The sequence below is a fragment of the Ambystoma mexicanum genome, chromosome 11, assembly GCF_040938575.1.
Source record: "Ambystoma mexicanum isolate Mex_15411 chromosome 11, UKY_AmexF1_1, whole genome shotgun sequence".
In the NCBI taxonomy this organism is placed as follows: Eukaryota; Metazoa; Chordata; class Amphibia; order Caudata; family Ambystomatidae; genus Ambystoma; species Ambystoma mexicanum.
The window spans coordinates 1,407,461,213-1,407,481,321 of NC_090934.1; the positions used below are offsets into that span (position 1 = coordinate 1,407,461,213).

The following is a 20,109-nucleotide window of genomic DNA, read 5'->3' on the forward strand; positions in this document are numbered from 1 at the left end:
TCTTGACATTTCATGCATGGGGAATTGTTTAAATTCTGTCTTTACACTTCACTTGGTCGGTATTCAAAATAGTTGCTCTCAGGGCAATCAGTACACCCTGGGGTCCCCAATGACTCTGGGTGGACTCACTGGTGTACTGAAGTGCTACCAGGCCGTGGCACGCTGTTGCCCTGACGTTCGTGCTTTGGAATAGTGTCACCTGCAAAGCAGGTCTCCTTTCTGATCTTTGGGCAGCTCTGCACTCACTCGCCTGCACAACCACTGTCCTTCTGCACCACAGTGCTCTCGGTAGCCTCTCCGCTGCTGCAGGTATTCCAACAACTTTCTCTTGGTGCCTGCAGCATCCCCACTAGTCTCATGCCATACCGGTATGTAACGCCTGCGATTGATGGGATAGAGGTGCCTGCTTCCCCCAGCACAGTCCCTCTCCACACAGCAAACATCATGCTGTCCTGCTTCAGCTCTGCCTCTCATCTCCGGGTCTGCGGCTTTCTTCCCCGGTTCTGGCTCTTGAAAAGGGGACACCATCTTTAAATGTCCCACTCACCCAGACCTCCTCAAAACAACTAGTCTGCATGCACGTGTGTTTGTCTTGAACCGCATTAACTCCTTCATCCTCTTCCAAGTCTCAATACTTGAGGCTTTCTGGTAGTTGGAGTTTACAGAATCTCTATACCTTTCAATGTGATATTGTTTAGGATTTTTGTTCAAAGAACCATTAAAGATAGTAGATGTAAAAGGTGGGTTACGTGGATAGGAGGTATTAATGATGTTTTGACTAGAGTGATTTTTAAGAGGTTTTTGGGGCTTACAATAGTAAGGACTAGCATAGTGACAACAAGCCAACAGAAATTTACGAATGATGATGTTTTTCTCATTATAAAGTGAAGAATACTGCGTCTCTCCTGATGGGGCCATTACCTTTCCCCGACAGCTGTCTCCTCCCACATGATCCTCCCTCATAATACCACACCCAGGGTCAGGATCAGGTAGCGGCTGCCGTGCACTGGCCACATGGGAGGAAATATTTGTCTGGGAATTAGTGATGACTTCATAGGATTATCACAGTCCCCGGTCCTCCATTCCATAGGGTTGTCCCCGATAGGGGACTGAACTGAAGCCTTTTTCACTGAAAACATGCACATTTCCCCTTTAATTTTGTAGTGAGAGTGCTGCCAAGGGTGTGTTGACACTCCGTTAGCCCCAACCTTTTTTTCTGTGGACGTGAGACTGCTAGTTGCAGTGATTTATTAAGGGGGGTGGATGGAGGGTCGTATGGAAGAAATGGGACTTTGGATGAGACATACAGTAATAACTACAAAACGTAACATTTCCTTACTCCTACATCCCGTCCCCTTTCCACCATATTGTATGGGTAATTACAATGCACCAACTATGAGTGGAGAATCACTCACTGACTAATGAAAGCAAACGAGTTATTCAGCACTGCTTGCCTGACAGTATGTCGCTCTAGAACTGGCATCAAGCCTCAATGCCTGCCTTGCGGATACGTGTGATTGCCATCACCCTTCCCGCATTCTCATGGATTGTGGCACCTTATTCTGAACCTTGCACGCTTCCGCAATTCAAGCAACCATTCACCTATCGATGGATGCCTTGGAGGCTTGCTTACCTGGAGAAGACAAATCGCATCAGCCTTTCTAAATTGTACAGTTCTGCTACGGTAGACCTACCGTGCTCTCCTAACGTCTAGAAATAGTAGTTGTGACAGCATTCGATTGTGGATTAGGAAAGAATTTTGGTAGCAGGATCTCTAAAAGGACCTTACTTAAGAAGAGAACCGTCACTCTCTCCTTGCTGATGTTAATCCAACGAATACAGCAGTTTTCCATCTCATCAATTGATGGCATTGGCTTGAAGGGTTCCGGAGAGAAAGATGATGGAAAAACATTTAAGTCCCACACAGAGTGATAACACCTGAATGGAGGATAACTCCTTGGTAAGCCTTCTAGAAGTCTTGACCACTGTAGGAAAAGTAAGTACCAATTGCAGTCAGTTGGATAGGCGCAACACATACCCACCTGCACTCATGACTGGGCTAAGTATGCAGAAAATGATAAATGCCATTTAAAAAGCAAGATAAAGGATCTTCATTTTTTTCTTCTGCCCAGAAACAGAAACAAACCCATTTGCTTGTGTGTTGAGCCAAAGTGGAATTCTCTCTGACTCTATGAATAAGGTGCAGGTTTTCTTAAACACTTGACTGTTATGGGGTTCCCCACTCCCCCCCCCCCCCCAAGTGCCAAGGCCTTTTTTGGTGATTTCGGTATTTCGCATTTCAATCCCTTGTAATCTTTTTTGTTACAAGAGAAATCTTGGCCAAATTTGTCCCCTTTTTTCCCACATGGAGGCAGTCATAATGACACCAAGGAATCCTAGTTTGCTGTAGAGGGGTGAAAGAAAATAACCAAAAAGAAGAACATTTTTTTAGAAAATGCCAATAAAATGATACAATGAAAAACACCGTCAACACCATATGTCCTACCTTCCCACGTTCCCACAGGTGCACCGACGAAAACGGTACCTCACATGTGTGGGTGCACCTACCTGGGTGCAAAAGGGAAAAGGCTAAAAAAAATGTCGCCCCTTCCTAAGGCCAGATGGGAACATGTGTGTGCCCATCTACCCCCAGGGGGGCAAAACTTACTGCCCCAGGCTTGGGGGTTGGGGGCCTGCACCAATATTTCTGGTCGCCCCCCACCCCAAATGGATGGTGGGCATCTCATGTACCCCTTTCCTAGGGGTATAAATCTGCCCCAGGGAGGGCTACATGAGTTGCCCCCCACCTACTTAGGGTGGGGTGGAGGGCCACCCACCTTTCACTAGGCCAACAATTCCTCATGGCCTAGTGGTATACCTCCCACCCCCCACCCAAAACATAAGTTTTATTTAAACTACATTTTATATTTGGTTGCCCCCTAACCTGGGGGCAGACGATCACCCATCTGCCCCCATGAGTATTGGCCCTATGCTTGGGGGCCGGGGGGGAGAGGGACGCTTACATAATAAGCAGCCCCTACCCCCACTTCAAAAATAGATCCCTGGTGTCTAGTGGGCATTACTGGGCACGGATCGAGCGCTCTGCACCCCATCCGCACCCAGAGTCTCCCCTTTCCAACGACACCTCTCTATCTGATTGGCACAATAGTGCCTCAGATCGAGGTTTGGGAAGGTGGGGAGACTCACCTTTTATGTTCACTGCAGCAGCCATTTTGGGCTGCTGCAGTGAAAATTACTTTCAGTTTCATGTTGGCGTGCGTTACGCACGCCGACGTGAAACTGAAAGAAATACAACCCCCGGGACGTGAGGGGGGCCTCTCCCTCACATACCCTGGGGGTTGGAGCTATCTCGTCCTTGGCAACACAGAAGTAATGTAAAGGACGAGATAGCTCATTCTTGGCACTTTAGAGGTTAATGTGCTAATGCAAATTTCTCAGGAACATGCGTCTAGGGCTACAGAGCCCAGAGACGGGTGTACAATCACCCTCACCATCCTCTGCTGAGTCAACAGCTGACAGGACATCGAGTCTCAAGAGGACCCTACTTCGTAAGCGGGGCTATGTCTGAAAACCACATGCTGGCAGGCCATTAAGTAGTCACCAGAATCATTCTGCATCCCACCGACGAGAAGAACCTGGGGATCACCCTCAGAAGGAGAGTTGGAGGAAAAGCATAACACCTGAGATTGTTCAATGGGATCTGGGATGCATCCCAGTGACCCACTCCTTGCCGAGATGCTATGAGGGGGCACTTGGCATTAGCGGATTGGTATGGAGTCACAAGTATTTGATCATCAACTTTATTCACTTGCATTGTAGACTCAGCAGTACATGGGTAAGGAGTCCCTCAGATGGTCCTTACTGCTTATCATCCTCTCTCACTTCAACTGCCCAACTTCTAACCATAACATGTTTCACTACATTCTATCGCTCAACCATTCCAACATGGAATGCCCAACCAAGTTTAACTCTATAGAAATATGCCCTTCAGTGCATCAAGATAAGTGGTAAGATTAGCCAATGTAACACTGATGATGCAAACAGATCCACTTATGGATGTCCTCAATGCAGAAAAACATATCAGGGTCTCCGGGCGAAGTTCCGACTCAATGTTGATTACTCCCAGTCTGTTGAGCCTGTTTGCCTCGGTTTGTGTCCCCGAGAAGGTGAACTGCCCAGAGACACATACAATGAATTATTGTCCATTTCCATATTTGCACTGTCCAATGGCACAGAGACGACCTGGTAGCCTCCTGCTTGTAGATGTAAAACATGGATGTTGAGCTATCCATTCCGATTAACACCAGCCCTGTTCTCAACTAGCGGCATGAATGCCTTTAGAGCAGGAAGAGGGTGTGTGTGTTATTGTCCTGACCTGTCCACAGACAGTTGAATGAGGACCCAGAGTGCCTTCGCCGCCCTCACCCTTCCGAGTATGAATCAGTCATGATCGTGAGTGCAGTGCAGGGCTAGAGAAAGCAGCACTCTAGTCATTACACTACTGTCAGCCTTCCACCATCGGAGTTCCATTAAGCCAAGCGGAATTGAAAAATTGTCTGAATGGGAGATAGAAAAATAAATACATGAAACAAAAGAAGATGAAAATTACCTCAAGGGGCGTTCTAAATTAAACCTTACACTTTGATAGAGATGGGCATTGTGCCATCATAGGACAATGCAGTTGCCAGCACTTGGAATACATGATCAAGTAAAAATAAAAAGGTGCAGGCTCAGTATTAGAAGAGGTGCCTAGTACTTCTAAATAACCAGCTCCCAGAACACACAATTTGGTTAAGTGAAAATCAAAATTAGGAGGAAGTTCTTCTGATTACACATTGCGTGCAAGGAGTGAGTAGTTTAGAAGTGGCAATGCTGGAATTCATTTGTGCGGCAAGGAATCTTTCTACTGTGTTTTTGGAGAGAGGTGGATCCTGCATTCAAACACTGTCTCAGCACAGAGGGTGCAGTGTGCAGTTTAGCAGTTCAGAAGTTCATTCAAAAATGTTATCGTCTCAGAAGGTGGACTATAATAAAAAATATATACAAAAATATTTTTAAAGAAAGTTCCTATGTATAATTTTGAGCAAATGAGGCTCAAAGAAAAACATTTCAAGCACTAGGAGGCATCCATTTTGTAAAAGTATTCATGATTGCCTGGACTTTCTTTCTTTTTAAGTCTCCCGGGCTCACCCAGGCTCACCCAGGCTCACCCAGGCTCGGGAGAAAACCATGGCAATCATACAGAAAACACGGTTTTATTTATAATTGCCGGTACTTTCGCTGTAAGTCTCCCGGGTTCCCCTGGCTCGGGAGAGCTCGGGAGACTTGATACGAAAGCCACGGAAATCATAAATAGAACAACTTTGTATTTAAAATTGCCTGGACTTTCACTTTAAGTTTCCCGGGCTCCACCAGCTCAGGGGAGCCCGGGAAAGCAGGAAAAAGAAGCACTCACCAGCAGCACGAGGAGGAAGGAGCATGACAGCATTCTCTGCTCTCCGGCTGTAATAAGCAAAAGCTACCAGTAAATGGCTTTTGCTTCCTTATTGCAGCGGGAGCAGAGCTTAACACAAGCACATGCGGCTCATTCATTTCACAAAATGGATGCCTCATAGTGCTTGAAATGTTTAAATGTTTTGAGCCTCATTTGCTCAAAACTTTACATAGGAACTTTCTTTAAAAATATTTTTTTTATATATGTATTATGGCCCATCTTTTGAGACTAACATTTTAGAGCGAACTTCCCCTTTAAGGCAAAGGGGTCTGTGAGTCATCTCTGCAATCTCTTCGCCTGGGCAACCTTGTGATGCTGGCATTCTATGCATGCTCTCATGTGCGAGTTTCATTCATCTCCTAAAACCGATGAGTGCACCATCCCTGATTTGCATTGCTGCTGTACTTTGAGCATTATCAAATTCACTTAGGCGGAAACCTCTGTCCAATTTAAGGAGCTAGTCTAATTCCATTAAAATTAGCCAATTTTTGGATGAATCACTGTTGATGTCAGTTATCTGCCTCTGCCATTATTTCCGGGGAGGGTGGGGGGCGGGGTGTCGTTAGGGGGGGAGTCGACATCAAGTGGCTTAAATACTTGTCTGATAGTACTCCAGATCAAACTGTGAAATCTCCGAAATCAGTGAAGCCAGTGAAAAAAACTGTAAATTACCTCTTTCTTTAATCCGGTTGCCCTCGATTCTATAAAAGAGGGGGGAGTTGTGAATTGGCCCATTCCTTGAATCTAACCATTTCTGATGAAGCTTTGTTGACTGTCCCTGATGTTGTGGATGTTTTTAGAACATGATGAAGACGAGGTAACTTTCACCCCTTGTGTAGAAGATCAGGTTAATTTGTTTTGCTGATTGGATACACCTGGTAGGGGCAGTCTCCCAAAATTCAGACACTTAAACTTCATCTTCAACTCTGGCTCCACCCAGGGAACTTTCCGCTGCATGAACGCAATTGGATACAAATCTCATGGAGAACCAGGATGGTATTTTAACAGAAATTAACAAAGTTCTTTGTGTTCTGGTTTCTCCAGATGAAGGCTTAACGGCAGAATCTAAAATACATTCTACATTCTACCTTACTGGAATCACTCTTGTTCACTTTTGAAAACATTAATGTACATAGTAAACTGCAAAGTAAACTGCAGAAATGTTTGCACAACCGTCAGCCTTTGGGATTTATGGGGGCCTTATCTAGGGATGTGTAAAAGGACGAATTTGCTGAAGTACCGGCCGGGAGCTTCTCCTGGACCGAGTAATTATAGGCAGAGCCTCCCAACATGAACCTCTAAGAGGTGGTATGGCTAATGTGGTTAATGTGTGGTCTCCAGTTTTAAACCAGTCACATGCCAACTTATTTCAAATAGTGGGTCAAGATAGTTGTCCAGGAGAGCATACGAGTCGGAAAAAAACGTACTCGTTAGCAGTGAATTAGTCCCAGAAGTAGGAAGTCCTATTGCTTCTCCAGGTGTTAAAGATCACCTACTGATGTAAAAGGGGCAAAGGTAAGAATAAGAAAACTCAGGGGAAAGAACAAGAAAATAAAAAAAAAAAAAAAAAAAAAACGACCCCACGAAACATTAATAAGCAAGCCTCGAGAAAGCTTATCGGCTCCTTAATTAGCAACCTACAAATATAGCGGCTCTGGAGAAAGTACTGCTAAATTAATATCTAATCAGCAATGTGTCGCCACAGATTTTTAATGCTTGGCTAAAAAAGATGATGCAATTATATCAGCAGAGCCATTACACATGGCGGATAAAACATTTGCTTCTCACTGCATTCAAAAAGATTATTTATGTCCAGTGTCAACCCCAGAACTTACAACTTCAAACTGAATGATTGCCAGACAGAAGCTAGTAAATGAAATTTTCTCAGCATGGCTTGTCTATTAATTGGGCAGAGAAATCATAATGTGGCGATAAGCCCTCGAACGGGCTGGAACGGGGGATGAGGGGGTAATAGCCCGGCAGCCCAAGTTAGCAGCCGGAGTGAAGCGAGGGTCATTAACGAGGGCTCCATGCTGTTTCCCCTGCTCCAGCCCTTGGAACTGGGGCTTAAGGCCATTAGCACCCCCGGGCTGCCAAAGCGGTAACCTGGGGGTGCTAAAAAAAAAAAAAAAAAAAAGAAAAAAAAAGTATTTTCAGTCATTGAACGGGGTACCTCGTGAGTTCTGTTCAGTGGCTGAAAATACTGTCATGGACGCTATGGAAAGGGAAGGCGGGGCTCCATACGGAGAACCTCTTCCCTTCTCATAATGGCTGCAGGGAGCAGAGTGTAAGGTGCGGCTGTGAGTGCAGCCGCAGCCGAAATAAGGTACGTTTGAGGACTAGGGTGGGGGGAATTTAAAAAGAAATAATAAAACAGAGGGTGGGGGAAGATGGCAGCGGGGGAGCCAGCTGTCGGGTGGGATGGAACACAGGCTTTCACCAGCAGTTCAAGCCTGTGTTCCTAGCCACCTGATTGGCTAGCTCCCCTTGCAAGGTTGCTAATGTCAATTTCGTTCCGCTTTATGTGGCAGCACATTTTTAAATCCTCCTCAGGCCAAGAGTATGCAGACAACAAGAAATAATTGTGCCAACACCTGCCAAATGGGTGATAAGTGAGTTCTAGCAATGAAGTATATAATGTGTTAAGAGGCACGAAAGGAGTTGAATCAAATAATGGTGCCTTTTGTCCAAGATTTCCTGTGGGCCGCAGTTTAGTCAGGAATTCAGGTGATTGCTCCAATAATAAAGAGTATGGAGCAGCGTTAGAAAGGGAGTTACCAGAAAATAAATCATTTGGTGCTAAATCGCTTGAATATCCACAGTCTCTTTGGGGAGGTGCTGACTTTACGGGCAATATCAACTAGAGATATTGAGCGAGTAGATTTTTTTTTACCTGTATCGGACTGATCCAAGCACTATTTTATGTTAATTTGAAAATTGTTTTTGAAAAGGTTGAAAGAGGTTCAATCTCTGCGGGCATTTGGCTTTGATATATCCCTTAATTCTACAAGAGGTTGGAATGGTGATTCTGTAGAAAAAGGAATATGGGGTCAACCATTACCTAAGGACATTGCAATTTCTTTGAATCGGGGTCATGCTCGAGAGATTCAAGTGCTTCAGAATAGGCACCTGATTGATGAACCCATGAGGGATTGGTCCTGGCTATCGGGAGCATTGTGCTTAGTGAATCAAGGGCAAGTACCTTGTTCTTCTGAGCGAAAATCATTCCTGAGAGGAGTTTGAGATTTGAATCGTGGAACTTTCGTGGAAATAACCATCTATTTACTAATATTAGTGTGGGTCTTTAGGACACAGTTTAATTTCATTTCAAGAGAGTTGGCTACTGAAAGTCCCTTCTTTTGATGGTTATCCATCTAGTCTCCTGTCTACTAAAAAGGCTGCCAGGGCCGTCCATATAGTGGTCTGCTAACCCTTGTGAAGTCCTGCAAGGGATTGGTTGTTATAGAAAGTATACCACCAGTGTTTAGCTACTCATGTCAAGGTAACTGGAGAGTTTAAAGTCTAGATGTATATTAATTCTGAATGTTTATTGGCACATTGGAATTCGGACTCTTGGCTATTTTACAGATCAAATAGTATTATGTATGAATTATTAGAGTGCCACATTTTTAGGTGGTCAAATTATCCTATCCAATGATTTAAATGCTACTTGTATTAATACATTTATGTTATTGGGGAAAATACTGGGGTTTAAAAAGATGCTTGCTATCAAAATTAAACTTTAACCATTGCCATCCACAATATTGTTATTTGAGTAAGGTAATCTAAGCATAATCGAGAAGTCATGTACATGTCTTGCTACTCTCCCATATAGGTTGACAGTTTCTTACCCCTTGACCTTATGCTTTTATGGAACAAAAGACAAAAAGGAAGTGAGCTTGCATATGTTAATACACTTCATTTCTACGGAGAAGAATTATGAACTTAAAAAATTAGGTAACCTTTAGAGCCATTAAATGCATAATAATTGATTGCCGTTAAAACAATTGTGAAAATGATCAGCTTCGTATGAGTTCCTAGTGACATCAACTGAGATAATACAATGCTGTAAACCCTTGCTAGCATTTTTTAAGTGACTTACCCCTGAAGAAGGTTCACAAAATATGAGAAACGAAACGTGTTGGGTTCCATTGGTTCCAAAAAAGAAATAGATTTCGGAACACAGACAGAAAAAAAGTTCAAATCGATTTTACCATCACTAAGCACATCGTGTGATGGTGGGTTTTTAATATCATGTTAGTTTCGAAATTATAAAACGAATTTGAAAGAATATATGCAAAAAAATTAAGAAATCTGTAAAATTGTAAGTTTATATGTGAAGTGATTGAAAGTTAAAATGTCATTGATTATCAGTCATAATGTTAATATATACATTCTATAGACAAAAGACAAACAGGGGATTCCTTGAGTTCTATGTTATAATACATACATGTTATAAACCCCCATACAGAATTTTGCGTTTAACGCCACGTTTCTGTGCCCACCCGAGTGTCCTGGGGCCTTCTGAACCAGGGAGCTGACTAGCAGGTTCATGAGGAACCAACTGTCTTTGCAGAACATGTGAAACTGAAATCTGCAGTTTGTGATTATGTAGCGAGCAAACAGATTTCTGTTTTTGCATATGTATTGCTATGGAGTCCGGTCAGTGAGCCACGTTGGGGTTTGTGGCCGGGGTGCATGCTGTTCTGGTACTCCTGCTCAGCATATGGATCTTTCGACATCGGACAGGCTAAGGGCATATGTGTGTCCCACGTCAGCTACCTGTATGTGTGTGTGAGCTATCCAACATGGCTACGGGTTCTCTGCCAGTTCTGAGTGTTCCCCCATTTACAGCCTTCAGGAGTGCCATATCTAAGAAGGTGACTCTCTCTACTCCCAAGATAGTGCCCTCTGTCTCCCTCTGTCTCCCTTGGCTGGTGTGGCCACAGCAATTGTCATTTCTGAGACCCACCTTTGCTTTTAGTCACAATGAACTGTGCTGATAGTATTGTTTTGGTAGAGCCTATTAGCATATAGTGAATATTTGCAACACTAGGCCCAACACTGTCTCTCCACTACAGTCAGATGCCTTGATAGTTTCCAGTTGGATAAGCAACTGAAATGTTGTCTAGTAGCTAAATGGTCAGCTTTTGAACTAGAAAGTGTACGTTCTGCTCTCGACTTCCCACGTGGAGCAAACTGGGTGATCCAGAAAAATCAATGTGTGTGGAGTTTAGAAAGATTTTAACCTCTTGTTACTGTCAAGCAATCAGGAGATGAGATCTTTCAGCGTTGCTATGCATGAAGGGGTGTGGTTTGCCATTAAACATTTTGCATTCTGTGCTCATAACCAGATTTGTGCCCCAGGATCTGAACCAATCAGTCTCGTGAATCGAGGAGGATTCAGAAGCTTGTTTCCTTTCCACCGGTGCACACCAAGCATGGGCGTCATTTTAGGGGGGGACAGGGTGTTTGTCCCCCCCCCCCAACTTTCATGGCACACCATTTTGTCCCCATTCATTTGGCTGGGGCACCTTTTCTTCATATGTCATGTCCCCCCCAACATTTTCAGCAAAGTTACTACACTGACACCAAGCCTGCATTTAGAGACTGCGGTGCCTGACAAGGTAGTTTGCTATGAAGCAAGGAATCAACATATTTCCAGTGCAAAATGTCAGCTTCTCGTTTTACTGTCGTGCGTGATAAGCCACCATCTTTTTAATAGGACTCCAGACAAATACGTGCTAAATGTCAATTGGCTTTTGACATATACATCGAGCAAATACTTGAGCTTGTACTTTATCTCACAGTAATGGCTTAGTCTGTTAAATAATGGCACATCTTCTGTACGAATCAAGAAAGTCTGTGTTCCATATCAATAAAGCATTGTGTAAAGCAACTGGGCGGAAATTACCTTTTAAAAACATGTAAAATGCATTATAGACGGTTCTCATTGCCAGCTCCTGCAGGGGCAACACATAATCCGTGGTGGCTCCGATAGATTTCACCTCTGCTGGCAGAAAGACAGACAGCTGCCCGGAGGAGAAACACAGCAGCTTCATTTCGGAAATCCGAGTGGGTGTACCACAGCTAGTAAAGAGGAGACATTCACAACAAAGCAGTTAGGAAAGTACACATGGCACCATGATGAAATAGACCAATGAAGGGCACTGCCCCTCGCACTTTACTAAAGAGTACAAATATTCTGAACAAAAGGAAAAGGAAAGGGGGTGCAGTATCTAAGAGAGCGATAAAGACCGCTGATCTTTCATTAGTTCATAAAAACACAATCTTCTTTCCATGCCTGCAAAGTCCAACAGTTTGGGTAATTGCCAACATTCAGCATCCATTATGAAGACATTGTAGCAGAGATGACCTGCTGGTTAAAAAATGGTTGATTGCGATTAACAATAGTTCTCCGAATTGTTCTACCTGAAATAACCAGTCATGGGGACCTTGGTGTGCGGTTTTGGATTCACCATTATTGGGGTAACCTAGGTTTAGGCCTCTGATATTGAAAGGTGTTGGGTAAGATTTTCATCTTTATGATAAATCTTTCTGGCCCGTGTCAACACCAGAACTTTTTGCTTGGACTCCGCAATTATTTTTCCTTGTCCCTAGGTGAAGTAAAATCTTGATGCCCTCTCACAGTCTTTTACTCTTTATGGGTAACCTTTTTATGTTTCTCCATAGTGTGTGATTTGAGTTATAGTTTCCTGACTGTAATATACTTTGGAAGCACAAAGCATTTTAAATGCAGTGGCTTCCTTTTAATTCTCTTGAGCCAGTTTTCTTACTTACCTGGTAACATTTTTTGTTACAATTTCAAGTTTACTTGAATGGTTTGTGGCAGTGATTTTACCTTTATGACTTTTAGTCATTACTCGAAGGCTGTCAAATCAGCCCCGGCAATGCACAGGAGGGGCCCCATTCTGCTAGAATGGTGGGAGCCTCCTTTTCTCACCATTTCTTGTTTGCTTGTTGTTTCCTAGGTCGTCTTCTGCCATTCTAGGCGGGAACGACATTGGTTGAAGTTTCGTCTTCGGCGGGAATCCTTTGTATTACCTGCTGCGGCTCCAGAGTGTCTGAGAAGGCAGGAAGCGAGGGGAGGGGTTTGGGGGGGGGGGGGGGGGGAGTACAAAACCCTGCAACCCTTTGTCTTTCACCTTGCCTAAAATGAACCAAGTCCCAATGGGGGGCTGGCTTTCCTGATTGGACAGGACAGCCAGACCGCCCCTTCTGTAAACTGCAGTTAGAGTTTGCAGAAGTTGTGCGTAGTTTCTGATAAATACTCCAATTCTAGAATCTGCTGAGAAATCAACCACTGGGGCTGAATCCGAAGAGGAAGATGAAGAAAAGATCTGTAGTGATTTCCAGCGACCGGAGAGCATGCTGTATATCCGGAGCCTGATGCAACCCTTCCTTCCAATCGACCAGGGTGTTCCGAATGCGACTCTAAGCCAGAGGCTGGTGAGATCCACTAGTCTCAACAAGACCTGAATTTAGAGCCATCCAATGACATGCTGCGACTTTGCTGGGCTGCAAACCGCCAATACCCTGGGAACTCAAGCTCAAGTGCAGTGCATGGTTTTCTGAAGTCGAATCCGTCCGAAAACTTTGCTGGACTCCTGCTGGACCGGCAGAGACACGGTTCGAATCCTCACCAGAGTGAAGGACAGAGAGAGTGAAGAGAATCCGACCAGCGATATTCGTTCATCTGGCTGCAGTAAAAAGGCACCAAATCCACAGAGCCATGAGAATTCATGAAGAAACCGTTGCTGTGTCCAGTTCTTTCCTGTCGAAATGAAGAATCTAGGGATCAGGTCCTGTGCTGCTGTATCCTGAAGGCATCCACTCAGAACACTTCTTTTCTCCGAAGGTACTGTGTTGGCTTGGGTAATACTTAACTTAGTCCTGTGTGAATCTTGTGAGGCCGAGGGGGTGAATTGTGTGGATGGGAGTTTGCCCATACTCCTTGCCCAGGTCTAATGCAGGAAATCATATAGGGAGCCTTCTCTGAAGTCCCTGAACACTTAACTATGAAGCTAATCCTTGTTAAAGAAGAAATCCTCTGAACTGTGACTTTTCTGTAACTGAACCCTATCCTGTCTTGCCTACAGCTGCCCCAAGACCACTAGGGTCCCTCTTCCGCCTCCGAGAAAACTCATGCTATAGAGTAGGGAACGACTTTGATGATAAAGATTCTGTCTGGAAATAGTAACAAGTATAAAAGTACTTATCAGTTAGTGTTGTAACGGTAACAATTGCTAGTGCAAGTCACTGCTAGTTAAACAGTGGACTGTCATCTTCATTTTCCTGTAACAATTGTGGGTGCGAGCCACTACTATTTAAGCAGTCACATGTAAAAGTATACATGTTGTTTAACTTACTTTGAATCGTGTTCCATATTCTAAAACGTAATGAGTATTGGTACTGTTTTATTATTCTTAACTGAATGAGTGTAAAAGCTTACCAATAGGGGTTACCAATCTTTAATAACAGATTGTCATTCATTCTTAAAGTGTACCTTTGGGTACCATTGGGTTTTGCTTTCCTGGCTCTGCTATATACAGATCTAAAACAGTCTTCAAGTTAATACTGGTCTTTGAATAGCTGGTAGGCCCTCAGTATATAGGTCTTACTCAACCTGAATAGCTGCTGCTCTTCTAAACTTGTAACACTGGGTTGTACTTCCCTGATGTGTGCTATTCTAAATTATATATCTATTCTATTCTAAAATAGTTTATAAAGTTCTTACTTACCTTAGAAACTGTATTATACACTTCTTAAAATTATACTGGGTATAACTAGCTAACAGGTTGCGGATAGTTATGTACCAATAGGTCAAATTCTTAACTTGAAATGCACTGTGTCTTAAAGTGTAATTGGGTTTTCCTTTCCCTGAATTGCTTAGTACGTAGTTACTGAGTGTTCATACTTATCATTGAGTAGCTTAAGACCCCCACAGAAAGTATGAGTTGCTTTACTAGCTCTGAACTGGGTTCTACAAAGTAATATCTGTTACAAAGTGTATACTTGTAACTGGGTTGGTTTACCAAGTGATTTTTGTAACTGCATGACTGACAGGGTCTACTACCCTTGAATTACTGATGGTATTCTACAAGTATATAAAACCTGGTTTTACTCCCCAAGAATAGCTGACTGCCATGCTGAATGGGTTGTCGGCTTGACTCACCTTCAACTGCTGATTGCTATTCTTAAAACGGTTATACTTTGGGTTGCATCCCATGAGTATCGAGTTGTTTTTTTTATAATTGTGTTTACATGAAATGTTATAGTTCTTATTCCCCCAAGATTTATCTGGGCCTACATGTATTTGCATAAACCATTTATCTTTACAATACATAGTGTGCCAATGTTTCTTTGGACCATATGTAAGCTACCATTTCTTTGTACTAAACTACAGCCCTCTCTCCCTCCTAAGATGGGCCTGGCTGCTCTGTCCATGCGGCTGACATTCTCAGGTGTATAGCCTTATCCTAAGAGTGGAGCTTATGTACTTTCTCAGATATATGGTTTTATGAAGCCCTTGGTTGGACTTTAGACAAACTATCCTAAAAAAAGACAAGGGAAAGAAATGTGACATCTGCTCCAGGAGTATGACATAACTTTCCTCTCAATAGTTCTGTGTTAGGAAAAAGAAATAAAACAGCTGAATGAATGTTCATCAACAAATAATAGGAGAGCCATACAAAATGAGAGGGTGGTTTGAGAAGTACTAGTGAGTTACCACAAAAACAAACTGAAGGACAAAAAACATAAATCAGACTCGAGAAAATGTCTTAGTTAATCCACAATGTAGGATCCTCCGTCCCCCAAGGAACAAAGATATGACAGAGGAACCAAAGTAAAGATCAGTAGCTTCAGCCTTCCTAAATTGACAACACTGGTCTTTATTGTTGATGTAATTGGCACTAAGCTTTGGTTCAGCATAAAGGCCTCACAGGCATGTGGCCAGCATGCAGTTTGCAAGTGCCGACAGGGACGCGCTAGTCCTTGATACTTCTCAATTCGATAACTTGAGTACCATTAACTTGGGAAGAACACTTCACTTATTACTGCAGGGCTTAGACGAGGGAGGCAACTGGCATACAGCATTATAAAAATGTGGTATTATTACAGACGAAGATAAAATATCAACTAAAAGGACTGTGATATGGGTGACCTGGCTCTATTAGGAAATGTGGAGGAGAGGGAAACACGGATAAAACGTCAATATGTAGGTAAATGGCAAAAGAAATAAAAAAAAAGTAGTTCACAGCGTGAAGGACCACAAATCTTCCCAAAGGTCAGACAAGCAGCTACTAAACACCAGCTAAGCAGAGATGAGTGTGGGCTTTGTAGGAAGCCCCTAGCAAAATGGTTGCAATGACCTACACATTTCTATGCACTGCAGAATTTCCTACCCAACATGTCCTCAGGATCAGCTTATTGAACCCAAAACTATGCAGATGAAGGAAACTGGAATACCCAAGATCTCTTAACTACAGCAATATGTTGCCTCTTTACTGTGCAGGTGGCAGGGAGGGGGATTCATGGGCGGGTGGCGCTTGGGAGGAGTGTACTGCTAGAAGGATGGAATTCCCGACATCAGGTAGCTTCACATTGTTGATATGATGGCATCTCTACGCACGATTTCTTCACTTCTTCGTGCTTCCCAGCCACAGAATCTGGCAAACAATACTCCAGACAGAAAGGAGTACAAATGGATTGAAGTTTGTGTGGCATCTCCCAGCATTGACAGTTGTGGTGCATAATGTCACATGCTGCTATTCATTAAATGACTTGCAGTGCCTTACTAGTAAATGTTACTCCACGAGAACATCTGCCATGTTGAACTGAATTACCCTGCCTGGAAAAAAGTGGATCCTGTGCATTTATGCACATGTCCTAACTCAGAGATGCCTTGGTAAACGTCAAGACGCAGCTCGCATCATAGTCTATTCGCTTCTTAGGTATTTCCACTCTGGTTAGAAAAGCGAGATTCAGCACGGTGCCTTGTTCTCGCTTTGCTCGGCTAAACGTCTTCAGTGTGTAGAATTAGCAACATTAGGCGGACTAGGCGCTGCCAAAGTCCTGCGAAATAGGCAGTCTGTACCAGTCTGTACCAGTTATTGCTGACTTGTTAAAATTGCGCCGAAACACATCTGCTGCGTATAGCAAGGTGTACGCAATACAGCAAAAGGAAGTAGGCGAAACATAAGTACAATAGTATGGGAAGATGGTAGAATAGACAGGAGAACACCTGTTTCACTTGTACCGCTACTATCCAGTGATCTCTGGCACGCCCCTTCAATCGAAAACCATGTTATGAGAATGTATAAGAAGGATATAATCCGGGGGTGGGGGCTGCTGCATCGTGTTCCACCCAAACATGGGGAACGTGGTGTTCCTCTTGTCAACCTGTTCTGTGGATGTCTGTATGCTGCTTTGCTGACTGCCATTAAGGATGCTTACCAAGCTACTAAACATCGCCATATCATCATCCTACATGAAGTGACAGAGCTGGGAGCCCCACCCTGCTGAACAGAGCTGGGGTGGGCCAATTCCACATTTCAGAACTGGATGAGCAGCACCACCTGTCCTGCAGCTATGACAAATTTGGGCCAAAGAATTAGGAATATCAGCAAAGAAACGGATCAGCAGCTCTAGAGAGCCCCTAACGTAGCTCAGAGTTTAGGGGGAAGATGAGGAACAGTTCACAGATTCTACATGCATCCCTTGCCCTTACAAATCCAAGTAGAGTCTAGCAAAAGCCTCCGTACAGCTATCTCACTTTGAGGGGCAGCAGTGGGTCTTTTTAGTCCGTAGCAGGCCAAAACAGAATTTCATATGCCAGTATATGGCTTTTAGGACACAATAGGTTATTTTAAAGCAGAAGGAGAACTGGTAAGTAGAGGGGTATACTTCGCTATGGGGTTCTGAGAAGTATAGCTCAAGACTTCAAACTCCAGACACCAAACTAGGACTCTAAACTATAATTCCAAACTATTCCCCAATGTCACCCGACTGCCGCTCCCTCTGACCCTCGTCTGGCCTCATGGATTAAATCTATTCTTCCTTCGCAGTCTTCTTGCTTGGCTAATTTTCATAATGCACCGATATCCTCTGGTACTTTTTTTCTAATATCTTTAAGAAGGCTACACCCTTTTTCTTCTGATCTTTCCATGTTCCATCCTATTACTCTTCTTCCTGGTCTTTCCAAATTACTTGAAAGGATTGGGGTAACCCAATTGTGGCATAGCATGGGTATCTTTCAGTTGCCTTATTTTGGCCTTCCAAAAAAGGTGCAGATGAAAGTGAATATTAACTATTCATTAAACCAAGATCTTTTTTCACACTTACCCACCACTCTATTTGCCAGTGTGGAGAAGCAAGTCGAGGCTGTTCACATTTGTGCCATTCTTGTATCTAAAGCACAGTTTTATTTATTCCCCATTTGACTCTCAATGGACGAAAAGGATCTATGCACTTTAAATACTTAAGAATGCTCTGTACAGTCACTGATGGCTAGTAAAATATATAGATTTCCAGTTGCCTGTAGGAGCATTAGCCACTTCGATGGTATACTGCCCATTGCACTATCACGTACAAAACGTCAGTCAAACTTTAATAATGCCCCACTCTTAAGTTTTCATGAATAATGTGAACTGATGGATTTTAATTTTGAAGAATAGGCGTTATTGGTGTACAAACATCAAATGTTAATGTGAACTCGCCAGCAGGATGTAAGCTCAGTATCTACGGACTTGCTGTACTAAGTAACTTAATACCTTTTTCATTAAACTAGAAGGATCCTGATCACTTGCATCACTGAGCGTCTTACAAACACCAATAATGGTTAATAGCTAGACTTACCAACAGTGGTGTAAAGCTTGAACATCAATGCATGCACGTTGCGCTTTCCGCAACTTGTGCATGACCCCTTTTGATAAGAGATGTAGATTTTTTCAAGCGAACCCAGTTTCATGTCCAGGCTTCACTTATGGGAACACGAGTGTGCGTTAGAGGAGTGGTCACAGGCGAGTTGCATACCTATAAGACCAGTTCTTGGCAGCTTAAATAGATTCACGTGCATTGAATATCCCACACCGTCAGGCTGGGAGTCTTCTGTTACCTATATTCGGCTTCATAGTTAAAAGAAAAACCAAGGCTTTTTGAAGTCCATTCACCTTGTTTTGGTTAGTTTTGATCCCATTCAATTTGACGTTGAGTGTTTAGATCCACCCTTGGAGGCCCATGTTCAGATTCTAACCAGGTCAAGTGCTCATAATTTGGTGGTCCCTAGAGCCTTTACTGGTGTTGGCGGAGGTCGCAATGTGCATGTATGAACAATATCAATGTGGAAGAAATGTATTCCTTCTCCAGCATATACAGCTTGATCCAGTGTAATCATACAGGCAAATGCGAGTCACACTCCCAGTCGGTATTTCTTGGCAACAATAAATATTCATCAGAATCAGGAAACACCTGCATCCACAATAAAGGGTTAGAAATATCCTTTTTATTCAAAAAATAAGTATTAAAATATCCAAGCAGCTCCTCAAGGTAACAAGTGGAGGCGGCTGCAAAAAAAGACATGTTTCGCAACAACTAGTTGCTTCGCCACATGATTTGCCCGTCTGCTCACACACGTTAAATAATGAAGGAAGGAGGATGTTTAGAAAGAGAAAGATATGCGTAGATCTGCCGTACAAGTAGTCCTATGTCAGTGTCTAGTTTAGACCTTGCATGCCAGTGAAATATGATGGAACTCGAGGTAGTACTACCTATCGGTGATATCTACTATATGGTGGCCATCTTGTGCTGTCCCGTTAATACGCACTCAAGGGGTCATACCAAACATCAGTAACTAGTTCACTTCGATACTGTGCAATACAGGTCACAGATTAGATAATGTGCTGTGCAAATATTCCAAATAAGGATGCACTCAAAAAGTCATACTTGTTATGTCAGTTGTCTTTTGCCTTCTGACCTATACACTGCAAGTCACAGATTTAATAAAGTGCAATATGCTGTGCAAGAATATGCTGTGAAAAGAAATGCTACGCACTTAATACCCAGAGGTTTCTAAGCGCGGACCCGGGGATCGAACCTGTGTTGCTCCAAGTCGTTTCGCTTCTAAGGCGAGCACGTTGCCCCTGAGCTATCCTCCTGAGACAAAGAAAACGAGAAGGGCTGTTGGCCAGTGATGACCATATGTATCCCAAAAAAAGAGAAACCATCTAGTTTGCCGTTCTGCTTCTCTTCAAAATGTTTAGCCATTGGGTATGCTGCATCATGATTCTTGATGGCTCTGACATGCTGTAAAATGCGTATCTTCAATTTGCATTTGGTACTGCCAGTGTACCACTTGTTGCAAGCACACCTGAGTGCAGAGACCTCGTAATCTGAATCACAGGTGATCTTGCTATAGTTGAGTATAGGCTCTTGGCATGTTTCACAATTATAGGCAAACTTGCAAACTTTACATCTGGTGCATTTATGAAAGCCTTTTGTAGCTTCCCCAAGCCATGTATGGGCAATATTCTTGTTTTCTTTCTCCATAAAGCTGCTGACCAGAATGTCTCTGA

The 20,109-nt window shown here is 43.3% G+C and overlaps 1 protein-coding gene across 1 annotated transcript in view; it reads right to left on the minus strand.

Annotated features, from left to right (window-relative positions):
* Nucleotides 1-20,109, minus strand: part of LRRC28 (leucine rich repeat containing 28) — a 379,410-nt gene that overhangs the window by 104,039 nt on the left and 255,262 nt on the right. Inside the window, exon 8 of the mRNA XM_069625051.1 lies at nt 11,430-11,605. Within this exon, the coding sequence (XP_069481152.1) occupies nt 11,430-11,605 (176 nt within the window). The remainder of the gene's footprint in view (nt 1-11,429; nt 11,606-20,109) is intronic.